The sequence below is a fragment of the Falco peregrinus genome, chromosome 2, assembly GCF_023634155.1.
Source record: "Falco peregrinus isolate bFalPer1 chromosome 2, bFalPer1.pri, whole genome shotgun sequence".
Classification (NCBI taxonomy): Eukaryota; Metazoa; Chordata; class Aves; order Falconiformes; family Falconidae; genus Falco; species Falco peregrinus.
The window spans coordinates 66,380,345-66,403,943 of NC_073722.1; the positions used below are offsets into that span (position 1 = coordinate 66,380,345).

At 39.2% G+C, this 23,599-nt stretch overlaps 1 protein-coding gene across 8 annotated transcripts in view; it reads left to right on the top strand.

Annotated features, from left to right (window-relative positions):
• The first annotated feature begins 248 nt into the window (after positions 1 to 248).
• YTHDC1 (YTH N6-methyladenosine RNA binding protein C1) overlaps positions 249 to 23,599 on the top strand; it is a 29,213-nt gene continuing 5,862 nt past the window's right edge. Inside the window, exons 1-18 of one of the 8 annotated variants that reach the window (XM_013299687.3) lie at positions 268 to 403; positions 836 to 901; positions 4,338 to 4,439; positions 5,032 to 5,360; positions 5,493 to 5,847; positions 7,170 to 7,259; positions 7,764 to 7,817; positions 8,423 to 8,517; positions 10,362 to 10,470; positions 10,571 to 10,688; positions 11,654 to 11,738; positions 13,721 to 13,887; positions 16,426 to 16,508; positions 17,884 to 17,920; positions 18,013 to 18,052; positions 18,154 to 18,216; positions 19,847 to 19,981; positions 20,661 to 20,868. In XM_013299687.3, coding sequence (XP_013155141.1) covers positions 376 to 403; positions 836 to 901; positions 4,338 to 4,439; positions 5,032 to 5,360; positions 5,493 to 5,847; positions 7,170 to 7,259; positions 7,764 to 7,817; positions 8,423 to 8,517; positions 10,362 to 10,470; positions 10,571 to 10,688; positions 11,654 to 11,738; positions 13,721 to 13,887; positions 16,426 to 16,508; positions 17,884 to 17,920; positions 18,013 to 18,052; positions 18,154 to 18,216; positions 19,847 to 19,981; positions 20,661 to 20,868 — 2,164 coding nt within the window. In that variant the 5' untranslated portion in view covers positions 268 to 375. Of the gene's footprint in view, positions 404 to 835; positions 902 to 4,337; positions 4,440 to 5,031; positions 5,361 to 5,492; positions 5,848 to 7,169; positions 7,260 to 7,763; positions 7,818 to 8,422; positions 8,518 to 10,361; positions 10,471 to 10,570; positions 10,689 to 11,653; positions 11,739 to 13,720; positions 13,888 to 16,425; positions 16,509 to 17,883; positions 17,921 to 18,012; positions 18,053 to 18,153; positions 18,217 to 19,846; positions 19,982 to 20,660; positions 21,676 to 23,599 lie in introns of those variants that run through there. The other 7 variants (XM_013299690.3, XM_027787727.2, XM_013299688.3 and 4 more) reach the window with 7 other exon arrangements.

Consider the following 23,599-nt stretch of genomic DNA (forward strand, 5'->3'; position numbering starts at 1 on the left):
TTCCTTCCCTACAGCTTTTTGCCCAGCAAGGGAAACAGCTCAAGACCGCGCTCTAAGGCAGGCCAACCGCACAGTAACGCCAGACACCAGTCACATACCCCGCCAACAAACAAAAATGGCGGGCTTCCCCTCAGCGCCCGGCAGCACGGGCACGGCGCGCGCGACGAGCCTGTACGCGCGCCCGCGCCCCGCCCCTTTCCTGCCGCGCGCGCGCCCTCCTTTCTGTCCCCGCCCCCCCCCTCCCCCCTCCTCCTGCCCGCGGCGCCCCGTGACGCGCGGAGCGTAAACAAAGCGGTGCGTTCTGGGAAGAGGGAATCGTTACGTGCAGGAAGAGGGAGCCTCCATCTTAGGCGCTCGACGCGTCGCGGCGGCGGGATGGCGGCTGATAGCCGGGAGGAAAAAGGTACCTGGTGGTAGAGGTGGGGGCAGTACAGGCCCTGGGAAAGAGGGACGGCTCGGGCCGGGGGCCCCTCTTTCCTGAGCCATCCCCCCTCCCTGAAGCCTGCTTGTTTGCTGGTGCTGGGCCTTCACTCTGGGAGACGTCCGTGAGGAGAGCGGAGGGGCAGCGGGGCCGGGAGAGCCTTTTCGAGAACGATTTTTATAGCTTTTAGACGTGGTGTGTGGGGAAGCGCACCCGGGGGTGCCCTGGGGTGCTGTGGGTGATCGGGCCATCGTGCTGTAACGGGGGGCCCCGGCAGCGGTGGGCTCAGGGCAAGGTGACTTGAGCAGGGGGAATAGCGTGGGCCGTAAGTTTAACGTTATTGGCCCCGAGTTACTGCTGGTTATCTTGTCGCAGAAAGTATCTGCTTTTCTTTATTCCCGCTTGGATTCCTAGCTGTATTTTCTGCAGAATTTTCTGCCGAGGGACGTGAGAAGAAGCTGACGTTGGAATATTATTTTGGTGGGTTTTGCACGGCTTTTTGCTGTCAATACGCTTTCTGGACACTGTGGCTAAATAAGTTTGAATTAAAGAAATTGAACGCTGCCAGGGTAATGTGCATTCACAACTCTAATAACTGCCTGTCACTGTACACGGAAGCTGAAGTGATCCACATGTTGTCTGTGAAGTTATATGAGGTAGTCCTCACAAAATAGTCTGTTTAAAGAACTAAAAACAAAGTTTAGGTGTAGAAGGTTCGTGTTTGGTGGTTAGTGCAGATAATAGTGTTATAAAAAAAAGGATCACTGTGGTTTTGTGGTTTGGCTCACACTGTTTTGGATTTCTGTGGAATACGTTTCATGTAAAGTTTTTTGCAGGATAGATGTCCATAAAATGTCTTTGTCAGAGTGGTGAAAATTTGCTGTCTGTAATATTTATTAAATTACATCACATGGAAAATTCCCACTAGATTTTGTTAAACCGATAACTAAAATTATTTCTGGTGTTTGATTCTTAACAGTATTATAAGACTGGTGGGATGGGATACAATCAGGTTGTGTTGAAACAGATGTGAGCTGCCACTGTGAACGAACAGTGAAATTGAAACATTTACTGTTATCATTTATAAATTTCTATTAATATAATAATTTATGCAGATAGGCTTGAATTTTTATATTCTTTGGGGGGTTTATTCCTTTTAGTCACTGGGAGTGGTCAGGTCATCAGTAGCAGACAAGAAATTTTTTTTTATGTTTTGCATTTTAATTTACTTTTCATTTTTTCTTCTATGAAAGGGATGATTCTTACTGAATAGCAGGTATTAATACACATTTGTTTGTAACAGAACTTACTTCTACTGTAAATGCAACAAAAAGCATATTTTATGCTCTTTTTGGAAGACAAATGCTATTTCACTGCTTGAAAGCAGTGGAAATAAATCTCATATATCCTTTCAGTTCAAAGTTGCCTGTTCTTAATGTCCTGTTTGCTAAATCAGATTTTTGCTTGGACCCTTCCTTGGATAGATCTAATGCTCAAGGCCAGCAGAGGGAAAAAGGCCTCCCCAGGTTATTTTCCTGCTGGTTAGGGCAAGTTAAATTTATTCATTGAAGTATCCAACATACCCCATAGTCAACAAAAGATGAATTGCAGGAGAGCCCAGTTGGAAGTGTCTGTAATGAAAAGGACTCGTTTGGACTTTCTCCCTTCAGCAGTGATGAACTGTAAGAAATCTGTGTGCCACCATTTTTCTGTTTCTTTTTTTGTCCTTTTCCTGATGTGTATCTTTATCTGTCTGAGATAATCTAGCTCATCAGATTGAATGCTAACAGTGACAGTTCAGTGAGTGGAATAATCTTGTAGAAGTCAGTTGAGCAGTATAACTGATGCACATGGGAGCTGGGAATTGTGTGTTCAGATTGCCCTGTTTGCATCACCAGGCTGCTAAATAAATCTGGAAATTTATTTTTACAGAAGTGTGATAGATCTATCTGCAGAAGGGGGTTGGGGGGGGGGGAACTCATCGACCTCCTGTCTTTGCGGACTTGTTTAAGGTTCCAACTATAAATCAGGCCCACCTAACCTGGAAGGGATTTGTCAAAGAGTATGTGTCAGATACTCTTATTCCATTAAATTTTCCTTTTCATTTATTTCTGAACCAGCTGAGTCTTTTAGTGCCTCTGAATGCTACTGCAGTAGCTAGGTTAAATGTAGCTTTACTCAAGCGTGCTGTTGCCTCACCAAAAGGGGAAAGAAAGCTAAGATTCCATGTGTGTGGTCTGACATGGGTAATATGTTTAATATTCTAAGCATAGTGCATCTCTTTTTCATTAGTTTCCAGTAAAAAAAATCTTGTGCTCTGAACTTGCCTAGTCTTCCGTAAGGAAGCAGAATGCAACAGGAAGTAGCAGCCCATGCTTAGCAGTTGCACAGCCACAAATCTTGACTCTCGCATATCTCATCAGTAACAGCATGAATATTTACTGTGGATGTGTAGGTACCTACAAACATAAAGGACTGTTCCCAAGAGAATTACGATGCAGATTTGTGTTATGTTTTAACGCCCCCTAACTGTAAACTGCCAGGGAAAGGCTTGATCCACCTCTCTGCACCAGTTCTTTTGCATCAGCTATAGCAGTTGTGCAGTTCAGGGACCAATTCTGCATTCCCCCTACCACAGAAAATGTGGATAAATGCCAACAGGAAAGCTAGCACACATCCTGAATTCCGATTCAGTAGTATATAGCAGAGATAAAATTATAATACTAACTTTTTTTCTGGTGCAGATTGTGTCTTGTTTAATATCAGACTTTAAAACTTCTCTTGTGGCACAGCTCAAGAGTGTGGGATAGACAAGTTGCCAAACCTGGGAAGACTTTTGTTTGCAGCCTTACCTCAATTTTGTTCAGCACAGGAGTCCTTACCTGCTGCTTTATAACATTGTACAATGCATCTTCTACCGATTCTGTCAACTAGCTGAATCCTTGAAGTTTGCTCTGCTTTCCTTTTCCTGAACACATAAAAGAGAATCAGTCATAGTTATATAAAATGGAAAGAGCTAAGAATTCCAGAGTTTAGGAGAAGAAAGATGAGATTCCAAAATCAATACCTTTTCTATTATTTTTCCCTTTGCATGCTTAGGCTTAGTTTTTTAAAGTGCTTGGAATATAGATCTGCTGTCTTAAAACTGGTGAATACTTCTTCAACCAGAATCACTGTATATATCTACATAAACCCTTTGGTTTCAGGCAAAATGAAACAATGAAAATTTTAAAAGTTGTGTGACCAGGTACATTTGCTGCTTCCAGCATGAATTTTCTTAAACATTTGCCCTTTTAATCAAGACGAATTAGCTGTGGCTGTGTTTCTCAGAGCAGCTCAGAATTAATTATGTAGCAAATAAGTAGTACTTTCTCCTTCTTCAGTGGGGTTGACCTAGCTTATGTTCTTGTTGTTAACTTGCCCTGTTGCATTTTTTTCTACTTGTGGGTGAACTGCAAAACTCCTGCTCCTAACACAGCGATGAAACAAAAATAGCGGGCGAGGAGGGGAGATAATTTAAGGCACAGGTACCTTGGGATTTTGAGAGATGTCCCTTCTGTTTGCTTATGGCGCTCAGACTGTCTCCTAGTCTCCTTTTTCTCAAATTTTACACAGGCTTTTTTTGTTAAGCTTTTACTTGTAGGTCAGCTTTCCTGCAAAGCTTGTGTAACATGAGGGGCCAACTTGGACCTTACTCAGAGGCCTAAGTGCATCTTGTGATATGTATTTTAATTCTTTTACTGGCTTTGCTGTATCCTTCCCTCCAAAATTGTGGAAATAAATCAAGATGTTGTTAATTTTTGCCTTGTGACAGATCTGTAACCCTAAAGGAAATATTTGGGTTTGTAAGTACTAGTTTTACTGTAGTTTACATATCCAGACTTTTAATAGTTGTTTTTAACTATTTTCTTTTCAGATGGTGAGCTGAATGTTCTAGATGACATTTTGACTGATGCTCCTGACCAAGATGATGAGTTGTATAACCCTGACAGCGAACAAGATAAAAGTGAGAAAAAGGGTAGGTGACTTTTGGTAGTGGATATCCTGCAGGAATGTAAATGCTAAAAACCATCTTTCTTGTTATAGTTATAAGTTTTTGCAATAGTGGATTTTATAACCTGAGTCAAAGAGTGAAAGTGTTCCAAAAGTCTTTATTTCATGGACAGCTGCTTTTTTTACCTGACCTTCCAAACAAAAAGTTAACTGGGTTTCCTTTTGTCTCAAAAGCAGTTGCTGAGTCTGGCCTGTGAATTCATTTGCTGTTAGAAAATGACTGTACTTTTTAGTTTGGTGAAGTGAAATGGGACAAGGGGGAGTCCCAAAGTCTGATTCCAGCTCAGGTCTTGATTTGGCTTTAGTCCAATCCCATATATACAATTTAGAAAACACCTACCAAAGTCTAAAGGATTGCTCTTTTAAAGTAAAATAACCTGTTTGGGAACACAAGCTGTTCCTAAGGAGCAGTTTTGAGTGTTGTTGCAAAGTCTACAACTGGAAGGTGCTACCTATGACTGCAACAGGGAAATCACCCAGAGAAAGCAGGAGCCTCTACACAGTTTTTGGTTTAACATACAAAATAACATTGAACTTGATGTCTCTTTCTATTTAAGGATCAAAAAGAAAAACTGACAGGATGGAAAACGCTGAAAGCAAGAGACAAAAACCTTCTGTGCATTCATCGAGGCAGATGATGCCAAAGCCTCCTAGTTCATCAGTTAGCAATAACAAGAGAATAGCAAGTACGAAAGGAAAACCAGTATCAGAATACAAGAATGAGGAGTATCAGAGGTCTGATAGAAACAAGCGCCCAGATGGTGATCGAAAGATGCGCATGTCAAGCAGTTCCAGGGAACCTTATAAAGGACAACCAGAAAAAACTTGCATGAGGAAGAGGGATATTGACAGAAGGGCAAAGTCTTCTACACCAGATGGTTCAGAGGTATTAAATATTCTTGCTGCCTTATAAATAAAGCAATTATATGAGACTTTTATAAGGCACGTTCTCTTAGGACTGTGTGTGCATCATGACAATGTTATATGACTGCTGATTCACTTTTTCTTTAAACATCAGAGAATCAGGCATGATGTGGATAGAAGACCAAGCAGATCCAGCCATTCTTCTAAAGAAGAGGTGAATTCTGAGGAATATTGTTCGGATCATGAGACTGGAAGTAGTGGTTCCTCTGAACAAGGCAATACAGAGAATGAGGAGGAAGGAATGGAAGAAGAGGAAGATGATGAAGGGGAGGAGGACGAAGAGGTGGAAGAAGATGGGGAGGAGGATGAAGAAGAGTATGAACAGGATGAGAGAGATCAGAAGGAAGGAAACGACTATGACACGCGAAGTGAAGCCAGTGATTCTGATTCTGAATCTGCCTCTTTCACGGATGGATCGGTCAGATCCGGGTCTGGTTCAGATGCATCAGGTAGGTAACATCTAGCTTGCTAATCTGAAATACCTTGCCTTGAAAGTTTGGCTGCTTTTAAAAATAATCACTTCCTGACTGTGTCAAAAGTAAGCCTTAGTAGCACAAGTCAGTAAGATGTTAACTATGTAATACCATAAGAAAAGAGAAAATGTACTGGGAAGTGGTATTTCCTTACACTAAAATGTGTGAATATTAGGGTTACCATGCTGAGGATTCATATTGTCCTTGATTGCTTTGGCCTTGCTGTTCAATGTTTTGAAACATTAGAATTAGTGTTTTCTTAGGTATCTAATCGCTTAGTTTCTCATACAATTCATTTGAAGTTGGTGTTAAACTGTTCTGTATTCATTTAGGTGAGTGACCAGATAGGCTGGTGTAGTAAAAGTACCATCTCCCCAGGGAAGGATAGTTAAAACTTAAATAGTGGCTGACTTCAGCATAAGAAATCTAAACTTGTTGAAATGATTAGCTGTTAGGGTAAAGTTAGAAAGAGAAAAACGTTTTAACCAGAAATGAGAAAAAATGTTTTGCAGTTGTATATTATAATGGGTCCTAACTTACAGATGTGAAGTGTTAATGATGTAAATGCTTTTGGGTTTAGCTCTTTGAGTGGGGTGGGGTTTGGGGGGTGTGTGTGTGTGTGTGTGTGTGTGTTGTTTTGTTGTCTCTGTTTTTGGAGAGGGCGGCTAGCAATCCTGTTAAGGTTCCTGTTGTGTATCTTCTTATCTGAAGCCTCCATAGGTGGTCATCCTGCTTAACATAATGCCTTTTTTAGCTCAGCTCTGCTGTTTGAAATTAGAGAGCAGAAAGGTGTAACCTAAAGACAAGGGAAGCTGCAATAATTGTTATAAAAAGCTCTGTAGTATAATGTGACACTTTTAAGAGTGGGAAGAATTGCCTGTGTGCCACAGTGTTTTGTTTTCATACCTCTTGCCATTTTGTTAAGCTCTGAGTGAATGAGTCTGTATCACTATTGCAACAGTTTTCTGCTCTGTGTTGCAAATTTGGCTGAAGGCTGAAGAGAAGAGCTAAACCACCCTTACTAAAATACTTGGGGGATAAATTCTTTCTCTGAACTTTGCAGAGAATTGCTAGATTTGTGGCATCTGTCTTCCCTTTGTGAATGAAGAGCTTGAGAAGTTAGCATTTGCTGCTTTTGTGCATGATAGTTTTGGGACAGCAACTACAATTTTCGCTTGCAAGCCAAATGCTAACTTCACTATTATAGATGTTTATTTTCCTGTCTCAGTACTTTTTATCTGTTTTGCTTGCCAATTTGCTTAAAATACTGCTTTTATTTCTTTATGGGGCTTTTTTAGATGAGAAAAAGAAGGAGAGGAAGAGAGCTAGAGGTATATCTCCGATTGTTTTTGACAGAAGTGGAAGTTCTGCGTCAGAATCTTATGCAGGTATTCTTTCCTTTTATCACTTGTCATCCTGACTTGCATCAAATCTTAATGTGTAATCTAAAATATATGTAACTGGCTGTAGAGATTTATGGGGTATGTAGCTTTGTATAATTTGGTATTGACTTCTGGCATGTTGTGTGTGGATACCTTTGGGGGGAAGTAGGCTTTCTTGTTACTTTAATGCTATTCTGTTGCTTAAGTGGAATTTTCACCTTTTTTTTAAACTTGGAAGATGATGATTCAGTGACTAGTTTTCTGAGTAGGAAATTGTTCAAATACTATTTTAAAAAGACAAACCCAAACCAAACAACCCAAAAATAAAACCAAAAAAAAAAACCCAAAACAAAACACTCGTGCACATTGAATAGTATTTTTTGTGTGTGTGGGTGCGCGCCAGAAAGCATAATTTGTCATGAATGAAAATTGTATGTGACAAGGCTGTAGAAATTGTATATTATCTCTATTAAGGCTCAATCTGAACAAATGTACTTTGGCTAAACACAGGTTCAGAAAAGAAGCATGAGAAATTATCATCTTCCGTTCGTGCTGTCCAAAAAGGTATCATTTAAATTTGAATTTTTAATGCATGCCCCATAGCAAGCCATTGTCTTTTTTCATTAAATTACCTGTAAGTAGTAATGTTCCGATATAAATCAGTTTGTGCATAATTGTTCTGAGCATAACAAGTGAATCTTGAGCTACTTTTGCATGTGTTGAGTGATATGCAAGAAGTTCAGTCACTTTGCTCCTTGCAGAGGCAGCAAAGAAAAAAATAAAATGCTTACATTTGAAGAGGAACATTTCAGCATTCTGTATTGGATGACTTACACTGATATGAATGTTACCTAGTATTTATCCTAAGATTCTTAAGCATGGAAGTAAGTCTTATATATCGGAACATCACTGAATCATGCTGATTTTATTGTATTTTTTTCTTTACCTGAATATCTAAGTTTTAGTTTTGATTTGGTTTCCCCTGGCATTTTGTGCTCTACAGCTTAGACTTCAAGTTTCAAGTTGGGTGGTTGACTGTGGTAATACATAGGTAGGAACTGGGTGGGATACGGTGTAGTTTGAAGGAAACAACTATCTACAGTCAAAGCAACATTTTTGACAACTGTAAATATTTACAGGTCTGCTTATTTGACACTTTGTTTTTTCAGACCAAACAAGTAAACTTAAATACATTCTCCAAGATGCAAGATTCTTTCTCATCAAGAGTAATAACCATGAAAACGTATCGCTTGCTAAAGCAAAGGTATGTTGACTTTTCTTCGAACTGATCACTTTGTCTTTTCAAACACACTCACCCTATTACAGAAAAGCATATAGATAGGTGCATTCTCTTCTCCATCACTCAGATCTTGGTAGAGGCAAGGATGAAAGCCCCTTGATTCTTCAAGAGTAGCTATTCTGGTTCCACTGCAACCTAGGAAAGTTAGCTTGATAAGTGACTGGTGGCCTAGAAAAAGTAGGGTTAAAAAGGGGCCTCAAGGTCTGTTTGATAATGTCCCAAGCCAACCTCCATTGAGCATGCTGTGATGGCTATTTTTCTCCCTTTCATCAGCACCGGTGTTCATATTGCTATGCTGTGAGAAGGTTCAGAAGGTTGTTTTTGTTTTGGCTTTTATCTAATGATGTAAGAGTAATTTTTTTCAATTGATTCAGAGATCTGAAACCTTATTGCAGAAATGTACGCCTGGCAGTGCTGGTGTAAGGGAGTTTTTTGAGGAGGATTCCAGTCCACTGGACATCAACTGCTAAGGAATGGTGCTGGGCCGCTCTGTTGGTTTTGTATTTGTATGTGTTATTTGGAACAACTTGTAGAGAAAATAGCTGATTGGCTGTTACACAATACACAGAGTGGATGAGTCTGTTAATGAAGATTTTTAAAATAGGTTAGCGTTAAAACTATTAAATGAATCTTAAAATTCCTGGACAGGATTGGCTTCCAGCTTTGGGTCTGATCTGTTCAGTGAGCACCATTCTGACTGGTGTTTGCTTTAGCTCTTCAGAGGAGTATATTCCTTTCTGTCCTTTGTTTCTCAGTGTATAGGCATCAGTGCTTTGCCACTGCGCTTTCGTGAAACTGGCTTTTGTGGTGCTAATGTAATAAATTGTTGTAGTTCACAGCAGGGCTTCACAAGCAGCCTAAAGCAATGTACGTCTGACTGAAAGCTAGTAAAATATCCAAATAGTTCTCTGGGGACCCTGATGAATTGTCAGTCAGGCAAGCACTAATCTGAGCATAGAGCAGGACATGAGAACATACCTTCAATAAAAAAGGAAGGGGAGGAACATTTTCTTTGGTAGATCCTAGATCATACTCTGAGACTGAAGTTTGGACTTATTAAACCAGCATAAGCTTCTCCTCTGATTTTGCTTAGAGAACAGATTGATGTGACTGAAAAGTAATACAGCAAACTGGTCTTCTATAGCTGAGCTCAGCTGGTACCTTAAAATAGATTGGGGTTTATTGTGCATGGCTGCACAACGGCTGGTGAAAGGGAAAAGGTAGGAATTCGTAGGTGGGCATGTGGGAGGCTGAACAAGCTGGTTTGAGTTGTCTTGCCAATTTAAAACGTTGATCTGGTGTATTTCATGTTTCTGACCTTCCTCTGAAAGAGTGTTAAAGTCTGCAAGCCATCCTTAACAAATGTGTCATGCTAAGGTTACTGAAGTCTACCTACCCACCTTTCAGTATATATACTGCTGTTGGTTTCATAGTTTGTGTGTATTATATAATACGTGAACTCCCAAAGTCAGTTAACACACACATAGATAATATTAAAGGCAAATTTTTTCATATATTTGTCCGTCATTATAATTACAAATTAAACCTTATAGACAGTCTAAATGCATCTGCAATGTAAAAAATAATTGAAAAGCCAGCGTTTTAAAAGTTTTACTATGGGGTAAGCTAAAAATACTTTCTGAAGGAACTGAATTTAGCAATACCTTTCTTTTTCCATTTTCTTCTATCCCAGAACACTAGATTGGTCTTGTTTTCCTTACCTACACTATATACTTCTGTTAGCTAAATCACTTGAGATGAACTCTTATATATTTTGGTGGTGGGGTGTGGGGATTGTTTTGTTTTAGGGAGTATGGTCGACACTTCCAGTGAATGAAAAGAAGCTTAATGCTGCATTTAGATCAGCGAGGAGTGTTATTTTGATATTTTCTGTAAGAGAAAGTGGCAAATTCCAAGGTAAGGGAAAGTGAGCTATTACCAAGGTAAGTGAAAGTGAGTTTTATGTGCAATAGCTTTTCTGTTGTGTCTTCGTCACAATTCATGTGAAATCCTTTAGGATTTGCCAGACTGTCTTCAGAGTCCCATCATGGAGGATCGCCTATACACTGGGTGCTGCCTGCAGGAATGAATGCAAAAATGTTGGGAGGAGTCTTTAAAATTGACTGGATTTGCAGGTAAATAATTGTTCGTTTATGTTGCTGTTTAGTAACAAGGCATTTATAATACCATTTCTGCTTATTACTGGAGTACTGACAACATCCTTTTGAAAACTTGATTGTCTTCCAATTTCCTCAGACGCATGCTTCCATGTTACTGAGCTTGGGACTCAAGTCTGTACCTGGCATGCACTATAGAAACTATTTCTTTTTTCAATTGCTCACTTGAATAGATGTCTGTGGATAAAAGGGGGGGAAAATCCTGTAAGGATTGCTCTGTCTTCAACCAGCATCTTGGCATCTGACTGAACAAAGAAAATGCTACTGGTCTAAAATAACATATGAAATAGTACAGGTATTTTGCATAATGTACAGGTGGTGAGCAACATTCATTAATTTAACTTGAATATGTCTTACAGGAAAGGTTTTAAACCTCTGTTAAGAAAAAAAAGCTGTGTCAGTCATGTGAGATACATTGAGTGGTTGTACAAGTCCTTTGGGTTACCAGAAAAACTAAATACAGGGAAGGTAAGACTTTGAATTAGAGAAAAATCTAGGTTGGACAGGTCCTCTGGAAGTTCCCGACTCCCACCTCCAGCTCAGGGCAGTTCTAGCTTCATAGTTAGGTCAGATGTTCAGAGATTTCTTTTCAGTAGGTGCCATGAACTACCACTTCACGTAAAGACTGGTCAGCATATTGAGATGTTGAGATAATAAGCAAGCATTATACAAAGACCAAAAAAAAATTTAAGATAGGGTGTCATAGTATGGACGATACTAGTTAATATTGGAATAAGTCAAAGTGAAATCTTATATTACTAATACTTGGTATATACTAATACAGTCCTTCAGAGACCTGACAGCGCAAAAGGTAACAAGATTATTTTGTATGTAATGTCCTGCTGTATGCATTTTTAAATTTATGGGGTTTTTTTAACAAAAAATGGAGGCAAAACTGTAAATGATGCCACTTGCATGTTTAGGCGTGAATTGCCATTCACTAAGTCTGCTCACCTGACCAATCCTTGGAATGAACATAAGCCAGTAAAGATTGGACGCGATGGACAGGTTTGTTAATTTTTTTTCTTCTTCTATAACCCGCATCTTCTAGTGTTTGCTTTCAGCTTTATGTGTACAGAAGATTTGGAATCTTTGTTAGATCAGTTGTTACTTGCAGTAGAGTGCTGTGACAGAGGCACTTGGCTTATTTCTAGTGTTGTGGAAGAAGGAAACAGAAAATAATATGGTGCCAATTCCGTTGTCATCTTCGTGATAAACAGTGTTTGATGCTTCAAGGCAATGTGATGTTTTGGATTTGAAATGTAACATGCCTTGTGTTGTATGGTGTGCAAACCTATATGGCATCAGGTTTTAAGAACAAGTTCTGGTGTTTTCTAGCTGTGTTCTGCTTTGCGATTTTTTTATGTACTGTATTGCTTAGGGCATAGACTCTACCATTATAAAGTATATGCTAATGAAAATTTAAGTGAGGTGGCTCTTGTCATGTCAGACATACCAGAGTGCAGGTACGTTGACACTGTCATCAAATAACCCAGCCTGGACTGAAATAACAGGTTCTGCTTTCTTAAGGCAAGATGGGAGTTGCATAATTCCCATACCGTATGGAAGATGTAGAGTCTGTGTGTTCTGTGTGTTATTTTGCCCATAGACACATTTGCTTTGCTGGGTAGCAGAAGTAAAACGGTATTTTTGGTCTTGTTCTTAATTTAATGTGGACTTTAAAAAAAAACAAAAAAAACCCACCCCAAAACAACAAAAAAAAACAACAAAAAAAACCAAGCAAACAAATCCAAAAAATCCCACCAGGATTTTAGTTAATTTTGTTTCTGTTACATGGTCAAGGAAATAACTATTTTTTTTTCATGTTTTGTCCACTGTGCTACAGAGTTGCAATCTAAACATGGGTTTCATCTTTTTCTCATAAAATTGCTGTACTGTTAGGTACTGGGCAAGCATTGTCTGATGCTTGCTGTCCATGCTTTTCAACTCAGGTTATTTCCTGAAATGGTGGTTGTTTATCCATTTACATTTTGTGTAACCCTGGATGGATCTCTTCTGAGGACATGTACACTGATCATCTTGCATTTATGACGTTCTTTGAGAAGGTGTTCCACAGGCCTACTAGTCACCAGATTGAAAAAGTACTTTTTTGGATTGTTTTGCACCTGGCTCCTGCTAGCTTCATTTGATGATCCCATGCTCTTGTATTGGAAGAGGGAGGCAATGAGTTGATCTGTCCTCTCCTCCAAACAATTTGTGGTGTCGGATGCTCCTGTTGTATCCATCTTGTCCCCCATACCCCACATATTCCTCTTTTATTCTAGGCTGGAGAGGCCCAACCTGCTCAGTCATTGCATGTAGGAATTGTTATGCTCATTCAGTTACCCTTGGTGCCCTCCTTTGAAGTTTTCCCATTTCTACTGTCCCCCTGTTTTTTGAGATGCAGGGTTCAGAACTGCACCCAATATCTAAGGTGTGGGTGGAACATGGACTTTCAGTGTGGTATAATGACTTTCTCTTGCTGTGTTCCTTTCCCAATAATCTTGAACACACAATTTGCTTGTTTTGACTGCTATCGAGCATTAAGCTGGTGTCTTCCTGGACCTGTCTGTCATACACTGAAGAACTCACTTTTGAGTGGTAATAGTCAACTTCATCAGGCCTTGGCTCTACATGTGAAGCTGGGATGGAATTTTTTCCTACGTATGTCACTTTTCTCTCTGTAATAGGTGATCATTTTCTTTGTGATGGAAAAAAAAGTCCTCTGATTTTGTAGCAAAACAGTAATGTGGCCTGTATGTCTCATGGGAAGATATGGTTGCCCCAAGTGTTGGACTATTTTATGAAAATTCTAAGTAGTGCCTAAAGAGTGAAAGGTAACGTAAGTGAATTTTGCTCTGTCTCTAGTAATACTGAAATCTCTTCAAAGTGCCTTTTATTTTTTTTTTAAATGTATGTTGTTAGTGTATATGGGGAGAGTTTCATTTCTTCAGTTTATAAACCGCTACTGAACTTCTAACTAATTCTAGGAAATTGAGCCGGATTGTGGAACCCAACTTTGTCTTCTCTTCCCTCCTGATGAAAGTATTGACTTGTATCAAGTCATTCATAAAATGAGGCACAAGAGAAGAATGCACTCACAACCCCGATCAAGAGGACGTCCATCCCGTCGAGACCCTGTTCGGGACGTGGGAAGGTTAGAAACGTTCTTTGGACTGATAATAGGCACATGTATCAGAATAACGTGATGGAGGAATATGATTCGTCAAAGCTTTCCCTGCGATAAAGAAGAGAGAAAATCCTCAAATCAAGCTGCATGGACAAGTTTGTGGCTTCATTGAGGATTTCACATGGTTCCCCGGTCTGTCATTTTTCAAGAGGAAAATGGGGATCTTTGCTTTTGCAGAAAAAAGCTCTTAAAATGCTGTCTAGTTTAGACTAGATCATTTATTGAGATAACGCAATATGTAATGCTAGCCGTAGGTAAGCTTGGCTTGATTATGAGCAGGCTAGACGGAGAGGAGGAAATATTTATATGCTAAAAATGTGTTAATATCTTGTAAAAGCCTTTTCTTTCAGGTGTGTCTCTGGATAAGCCTTATCAAATATGGGACTTTTATAAGGATCACTTAGAATTTTGCAGAAGATGCCGCCTCATTTTGAGGATAAAATATTTAAGTTATTTTGATATTCAAGAGGAGCATTATTGGGACTGTTTCAAATTGTGTCACCGTGATGTGTTAACCCCATTGCCAAATATTCTCTAACATGTAACCACTGAATTCACACATCTTGCTGAGCTTCTGAAAACAGTAGGTTCTTTCCAAAAGGGATCAAGTGGCCCTTGGAGACCCGGCAACAAACCAAAAAGAATGGCTGTTGCTGTGTCTGTATATACAACCTTTCCAGATGCTGGCAGTACCTGTGGACTTAAAGTATTTTAGAGGATCGACATGGTTATTGATCACTGCTATATGAACTTAACAACATTTTCCAGAAAAAAGGGGGTATAACTTGTTACAGAATTGGAGAAGTCTTTGCAAAGAACTGATATTAGCCCTTCTGCCAAACACCTTTTCCCCGTGTAGCCACTTGCATACAGACTGATGTATGGTTTGGGCTGAAACCTTTGGTTAAGTTTCCTCTTTGTGGAAACATCCTGTGGTAGGTACAGATACCCAACAAGAGTCCCCATTTCCTTGAGCTTAAAAAAGGACACTGTAACGAGTAGGTAGGAGGAAACCTGGCAGCGCCCCATTATTTTTGGCTATAAAGGACTGAACACCAAGATGGCTTTTGAAGTTAAGCTAAGAGGTTTCCAGTGCAATAAAGTATATACAAGTGAAGGTTTTGCAATGGACTGCAAACTATACATATAACACCACCACACCTTCTCAAGCCTGCCAGGGCCTCCATTTATGTATGTGGCTTACAGCTTAAAGTCAGTAGTTGGACTACTATATGAACTGTTTCTATCATATTTTATACCGGTCGTAAATGCACTCTCAAAACTACAAGAAAGCGGTATGTTTATTCTTTACACCAGCTTTTATTTTCCTTGATCTGATTTTGCTGTAGGTGCAACTGCTTTTATTTTTGGGCTTTTTGCTCATAGTAAAGAATCTGCTTTCATTTTTAAAAGCTTAGTAACTGGGTATGGTGGGCTTTAAAGACTGAAGTTGGGAAGGGGGAGGAGTAAATGACTTTATAAAACTAAAAGCTACATGAGCTTGTTACTCAGCAAGCAAGTTGCACAGTAATTAAGTGATTTAAGAAAGTGTTAATTTCTTGTCTTGTTGTAAGGAATTATATTGCTGGGGTGGGGGGTAAGGGAATGGATTTGTAGCTGCTTTTTGTTTGGAAACACTGTTACCCTAGCATTGGAGTCTGCCATTAATATTTATGTACCTTGGTGGAACAAAATTAGCAGCCATTTCTTTATAAAACATAACAGCAACTGGAATGTAACTGGTTTATAATCAGACTTCCTCCCTGAGTGTGAAGTTCTTAAAGATAACATCTTTTCCGTAAAAGAGCTGTTTGTATAGAAAGGAGTCCCAATTATTTTAATTATTAGGAAGCTTAAGTGTTCTTCCGACTTCTGTAAAAGGCACCAATGCATTGCTGGTAAATTGCTGAGAACAGAAATTGTTAGAAATAATGTCATTGGCCTACCCAGTTAGAAAAGCTACAGTGAAAGAAGAAATTTCACAAAGCGTACAGAGTTTTATTTATAAATGTTATGGAAATAGACCTTTTATAGAATTCTTTTTCCCATAGCTATCAAATACAGCAATGCCCATGCCTTCTGACTGTAGTATATATTTTGCCGTCTATTTTCACTGTATTTAGTTCTATAAATTCTTTTGTTATCTGATAGGTTGTTTCAAAATGTAATGTGGAAAGTGTAATGTTAAAATCTAAGTCCGAGTTTGTTTTAGACAAATTTGTTACCCTTTGTTTGGTATTAAGGTACAGTTGGGTAGAGTTCCTTCCTTAATTCTTCCTTAGCTGCCAAAAGCTCCTATAGCCAGAAAGTAACAGTGGAGGGTATTTAATCGGACTGTTACTGATATTTAAGTTCAAATTTAAAGCTGTAGAACATATTGAAGCAGGTGGAGTTCAGAATGGTTAAGTCGGGATCCTGGGTAGCTGAAGTTATTCCTGTGAGGTATTCTGCTGTGACAAATGCTCCAAGCAACCTTGTTTAATCTTTGATGTCTAATTTGTGTAGGCGTCGACCAGAAGATTATGATATTCATAACAGCAGAAAGAAACCAAGGATTGACTATCCCCCTGAGTTTCACCAAAGACCAGGTTAATATCTTACTATGAAGATTTGTGTGCACAAATTCACAAGTGTTTTCTCTTTTAGTATATCCCCATTAATTCAAAAGCAAAATATTGATATCACTGGGATATGAAAATGAGACTTGTCCTAAGTGCTGTGGCTCGCAGAAGTCAGTGACACTGTTTCACTTGTTTTGAGAGAGAGCGCTCAGTTAATCTAGGCTGAGCCCTTTTAAGAGCCTCAGAATTGTGTACATTGTTGTGAGTGATCCTCTCAAGTGCTTTGTTAATACGGGCATTAATCATCAAAATAACATGTTTATCAGAAATTTCCACCAGGAAAGTCAGCTGAGGCTCTTGAATTGCAGCCTTTGTTTAGAGGTGACTGTAGACATTCAGTTATGTTTTCAGAGAGAATTTTTTGGTTTTACAACTTTGACGTGAGGAAGGGAGGGGGAAGTTTCACTGCATTTTTTCAAGAGGTTCTGATGGTGAGTTTAAGAAAGGAGTTTTGTTGTTTTCCAGAAGGAAAGGTTTGCAGTGGTAATGCAGCAGCAGCAACACTGGTAATAGTGCAGATTTATTTTTTTTTTACCCTCCAGAAAGCAATTATTAAGAAATTACTACTTTTAATCTACCGAATCTTCTTCACTGCTATTAGGAGTACATATTCCATTATTTCAGTAGCAGAGTTCTAAATCTTTTCTTAAGAACCTGGCTTTTATCTGTCCAGCTTGACTGCAAAGCATGTGTTCTTTGATGCAGAAAGTGTTGTTGCTGCTCCCTGGCTTTTCAAGACTGTACTGAAGCTCGGAAGCATTGTTCTATTAGCATAAGCATGCCTGGTGTTTTGCACCATTTATTGAGCTCTTTAAAGCTCTCTAAAGTTTACTTCCTCAGACTTACTGAAGCTGTAAGAATTCTTTGCCCTGTGGGGCTTTTCCAGATGTTTTTTAGGTTGCTTTTAATTTTCTTTGTAACATTGTATCCAAGACCTTTTAGGAAATCAGCCTTAGGGGTTCCCCAGATGAACACATTCTACTGAAAATATAGTTCATGGGTAGTAACAGCCATGTGCTGATTGCCAAGAGACTGTACCCTTCAAATTTGTGGGCATTCCCAATTCGTTTGACTAAAATTCAAGTCTTACTTGCACAGATACCCCCTTGCATATTTGTACCATGTGCAAGTTGCTATCGGTATACTGTGTCATTTTTTGTGACTACATTATATGTTATTTTATTGTAAGAAATTGGTGGTTTCTTGAAAGCAAGGGAGGTGGCAGGTAGACTACTTCACAGCAGGCATAAAGTGAAAGGACAGTTTCTAATGAGTGTATTTTTTTTTAAGATTGTTAACTTGAGATGGTAAATTGAATTAATACTGCTTGATGTTCGAACAGGGTATATAAAGGATCCCAGATATCCCGAAGTAGACAGGTAAGGTGTGTTCATGTTGTTCATTTTATGCCCTGGTGACTTGTCTGTATGGATAAATTGGATTTAGTTCTACAAATTTTTATTCCCAACAGACGATTTTCAGGAGTTCGACGAGATGTATTTTTGAATGGGGTAAGTTGGTGCATGCGGACTTTGGGGAATTTTTTATATTCAGCTTCTGCGCTTCCGAAGAACACTCATCAAAATGTTGTAATTACTGTCTTTCATTTTAGTCCTACAATGATTACGTGAGGGAATTCCACAACATGGGACCACCACCACCATGGCAAGGAATGGTTTGTGTCTTGCTGAATTCAGTTTTTCTCTGTAGAATATGGCTTTTTTTTTGTTCCCCTCTAGAGGAGCCTAATATATTTGATGTGTGCTCAACTCTTCCTTTTTCCTAAAATGTATCTTAGCTGTAAATATGTAAAAAACAATTTATATCAAGTATTTTGTACTTTACTTGACTCTCGGCAATACTCCAGCATTCTAGTAAGCAGTTTGGCAGCAGGAATCTGGCTTGGTTTGAACCTACAAGAAACAAATCTGTAAGGATGTAGCAGAACCCTTCTTTAGCCTACACAAGAGGGTGTGATGCAATTTTGTATTCCACTAAATATTCATAGTAATTGACTTTCTTTCAAACAGCAAATGCATTAAAGAGGTGGACTTGCTGCAGAGGCTCATGGAATGGACTAGCATGCTCTGTAGTGTTGCACAGTGGCTTGCTTTTGGCTATCGCAGTGAAGCATGCAGGAAAGTAGCAGAATGTACTGCATAATGTAATCAAAATAAGTCTTGCTGTATTGCAGCCTCCACTGAAATGCACGTTTTTCCTAGTCAGATGAGTATATGTATGACTGCACGTATCTATGGCTACATACATGGAAATTAACTGATAGTTCACTTCTATAGCTGTGGTTTTGCCAACATGTCAGGAGGAATAGTCACTATAACTATTTATTTTGGTTATATTTAGTAATTCTGGCCCTGCAGGTCCTGATTTTGGGTAACTGTAATGAGTCTTTTGGCTCTTGTTTGTACTGTGAATGAGCAAAAGGCAGCATCAGATACAGAAATGCTATTCAAGCCTCTCATTTTTCTCAGGTGAAAACACAGCTCTGGTTTGTCATAACTGAAGGAAGTGAAAAAAGTTGTCAGACTGGGGTGAAAATGGTTTTTCAAACACAGCTAAGCCTCCAGAAACTCCCATATTTCCCCCCCCCCCCCTTCCCCATTGTGCATGCTGTCCAAGTAGTCATCCTGAAATCCAGCACTTCCACCTACATATTTTGTGACAACAATGCCAGCAAAGATGCTTTGGTAATACGGAAAAGAAAGGCCTTGCTGATTGAAAATATTAAATGGAACAGCCAAGAGTGTTTTTTTGTTGTTGGTTTTTTTGTTTGGTTTTTTGTGGTTTTTTTTTTTTTTTTTTTCAAAAAGAAGCCATCTGCTAGTCTTTTGTCAAATAACTTGTCTTGCAGAGTAAGTGTGTTCTGTTAAATAAGAATATATTCATAAGGAATGGCACTGAAAAGACCAATTTCTGTAAAAGCTCATTGGTTTGGACAAAAGTCACATTCCATATGCATAGATTAAAAAAAATAAATAACCCAAACATTAAAGTAGCAGAATTTTTATGTGCAGTATCACTTTGAGGCAGATATGGAAAGAATGAATGTTGTGGGAGGGGGGGATGTTAGCCAAACTTCTGAAAAAGCAGTGGTAGATAACTAGTAAAGCATGTGACTTAATGGAAAATAGACTGCCATTCAGTTAGGAGGCTGTGATCAGACATATTTAGATGTTGTGTTTTCCATCTGAATGACAGTAACCTCTGTCCTTAATTCCCAGCACTCAGCCTTGTGTGCTTTCCTTTGTTGTGAAACACTCAACAAACTTCCTATAACTTTCTTTTAGCCACCTTACCCAGGTATGGAGCAGCCACCACACCATCCTTATTATCAGCACCATGCACCTCCACCTCAAGCTCACCCTCCCTACTCAGGACATCATCCTGTACCACATGAAGCAAGATACAGAGACAAACGAGTAGTAAGTGTCCACCAGAGACAGAGTAAGAATTTGAGCTTCAGATGTAGCCTAACCTGAGATTTGTTGACTTTGATAAACTGAATTGTTAAGACCTGTATTAGTTTTCCTTGGAAAGACCAGTTATGTGGATTGAGTAGAGACTTCCAGCATATTTGAAAAGCCTCTCTCTCTCAGGTGACATAGAAGTGTAGAATTCTCAGAACATAGTTATAAATTGAAGCGTGTGCTTAAAACTGCTTTCAGCGGTCTAGCTCTGAAACTTAATGCTGAAGCCCAATTTGAATGAGGACATACCAGTAACATTGCTTGCGCTCGTGCACAACAAATTATCGGCAGAAAAGTGTGTGGTTTAAAACTTTTACGGTCACTTCAAAAAACAGGGCAGATTGTTAAATAATTTCTCTTAGCTGGCTTTGAAGGCTGCTTAGTTTTCAGGTCTTTTGCTGAGGTCTGGCATTTGAACCCCAGCATCTGCATAGTGGAAGCACAGACGTGGTGCTGCCCTGAAGATGAAACATGAAACTTGTGCTTATGGATGCTGGACATAATTTTTTTTTTTTTTAATACTACTTTTTAAATACTGGGCTTTCCCAAGACTTACGGCCAATCCTATGGATAAGGGAAGGGAGGGGATTTTAATCTGGGAAAGAAAATAAATAGAGCTGTCCTTTCAACACAGCACGACTATGACATGAGAGTAGACGACTTTCTTCGCCGCACACAAGCAGTTGTCAGCGGTCGGAGAAGCAGGCCTCGGGAGAGGGACCGAGAGCGGGAACGGGACCGTCCTAGAGATAATAGAAGAGACAGAGAACGTGACAGAGGCCGTGATCGGGAAAGGGAGAGAGAGAGGATTTGTGACCGGGACAGAGACAGAGGTGAAAGAGGTAGATACAGAAGATAATCTATCTGGAATCAGTGCTCACTTGAAACAAAAAAAGCTTGTATTTTTTTGTGTGTTTACAAGTAGTACATTTTATTTTCAGCTGTCTACTTAAAGTTCGTTGTGTAGAAGGATTTATAATGACCCTCTCTATTCCAAGCATGCAATGAACTATGAACTGGAAAAACTCAAATCGGCCAAAAATAAAATACGCAAAGCTGACACTCAACTTCGCATTTCTATTGGAGCAAAATGGGAAACAGCTAAGAATGTAGATACTGATTACTTCTCAGTAAGTGTGCATCTACTTGGTGACTTCATTCTAGGTTTTTGAATACTGATGGATAACTGCCATTATTTTTTTGCTTTGATGTTTTCTTTCTGTAGTTTCACATGGTTCAGTGGGAGAATGCTGCTATCAAGTATGCAAATATTGAAGTATGATTATTTTTTTTTTTTTGACTGTATGGCAGTGTTGTAGCAGCCTTTTTTCTCCCCCCTTCCCCCCCTCCCCCCCCCCCCCAGTTTTTGAACCCTATCTGTGAAGTTAAGTGTTTTTTCAGTCTTCAGTAATGAAAGCAATATTAAGAAGACGCTATTGATACCTAATTTTTAACCTTTTTTAAAAATCTTCCCATGTTCAGTAACATTTTGGTCAATTCTTGTCTAGTCTCCCTCCAAAATGTACACATTGCTCGGAATGTTCACAACCTGCGTGTGTGGAACCAGAAAATATTGCTGTATTCTACATTGCTACCACTTTTTTTTTTATATAAAAATAAATTGGTAACTATTGAAATGATTAAAACTCCAGATCGGGTTTCTTGGTCTTCTAAGCTTGCCAGCTTTGATTAGATTCTGGCAGTTCTAGGAAAGTGTTTGCGTTCAAAAATAGTTTAAAGGTTTTGTCATAGGTGAAAATTGAACTGAAGCCTGAATTTGGAAAAAGGACTGATGAAATAAAAGGTAATTGTTTTTCTGTTTCCACAGTGAAGTAGTCAGTTTACAGCTCCTGCAGCTAATCAGAGTTATGAAGGCCCTACATGTTTAACTTAATCAAATGATATTCAAGCTATTGAGAGGCTGTTCTCAGCCATAATCCTACCTGCCTCCCAGGGCTGTGTTAGTTTTGCAAAAACCAGACTCTTCCCCATGTCATCTTTGTAGAGATTACTGCATCACTTTTTACTTCTCTTAAAAAGGAAATATTTTAATTGAAATGACAGCAGTAAAACTGTGGAAAAAAAAAAAGTAAAAACTTGCAGTGGCAATTTCCTAGTTCTCAAAACTTGTATGAGTAGCACTGGCTCGGTGGACTTCATAACCTTTCTTTGGTGCCTTCTCATGTAACAAAGCTAGCTTGTAGCATGTGCTTCAAAGACCTCCAATTCCCCAGTGCTAAATACTATATTTGTTTTTATAAACTGCTGTACAGGATTGGCCACGGTGTGGCAGTTGTGAAAGCATGCGGTTTTTTAGATGTGACTGCAATAGTTTGGGCTCTGTATATTTTAGTCTACACAGCTATAGTAAACATCTGCATGTGCTAAGCAAAAAGTTTGACCTCCAACATACAAGTAGGTTGAGATTTATTTTTTTTAAATACTGCAAGTTGAACATACATTTGGGTTCCTCAAAACAGTTTGCTGTGCACTGAGAGGTATGCCTATTAGCAGTAGGATTAGATCAGTCTACAAAAATCAGTACACATACTGTGTCTGATTGGAGAAATGTATGACAGACCACCTTCATTCTTTGATATCTTTATATACAGATTCTAGAAAGAATAGGGGGGTTTTGAGGTTGGTTGGGTTTCGTTTTTTTATGTTTTGAATTCAGTACTAAATAAACTAAATTTATCTGAGCGAGTTACAGAAAAGTAGTACCTCCTTAGAGTGACTGCAGAGCACTTTCTCTGACCAACTTTTCTGAGCTATTCTGTTTCCTTTGTTAGCCCTATCTGACCAATATCTATGCAGTATGCTAGCAGGCTTGCTGGCCTTCTGGCAACCAGACATCTCAACAAATCTTCCACTGGCAGAAGCTGAATGATGGGGTCTGTTAGTGATCAAGCTTTGTGGAGCTGCGCCTAGGGACCTAGTTCTATGAACAGTTACGGCAAAGTCTCTCAGATCTGTGGCCTGAGTGTCACGCTGTTCTACTTTCTGTTCATTATGCATATTTCAATGTGCATGTTCCTGCATATGATTCCATCATGACCACAGGAACAGTGTACCAGAAGTTACTGTGAGAAGCACTAGTCTTATTCTAACCCGGCTTTAGTTTGGAAACAATTCGCTTGAGCTTTTGTAAATGTTGTAGCATGAAGAGATTTAAGCAGATGTTGAAACTATTGCCAATGTTAATAAAAAAGTTAAAGTCATATAGGGAATTTTGTTATGTAAACAACTTCACGTTTTCTCAGCCTGTTCTGTTTGAAAACAATTGCAGCATCCACAGTACAGCAATTATCAGTTAAAACTGGGGCAGGTTCTTTCCTGAGTAAGCTGGCACAGCAGTGGAATAACCTTACTTAGAACACGAAGCCTGATCTAGCACTGCTTTAGTAGGCTTTCATCAGGAAGTGCACCTTGAACAATTTCACAAGTGCTGCATTTACTACCACTCTTACCTGAGCCAAAAGCAGTTGCTATTTTTCCTCCAACTTTTCAGGCAAGGCAAATGACCATTGGCGCTGTTCCCACGTGTGATGTTACTTCTTTGCAAGTTCCAGC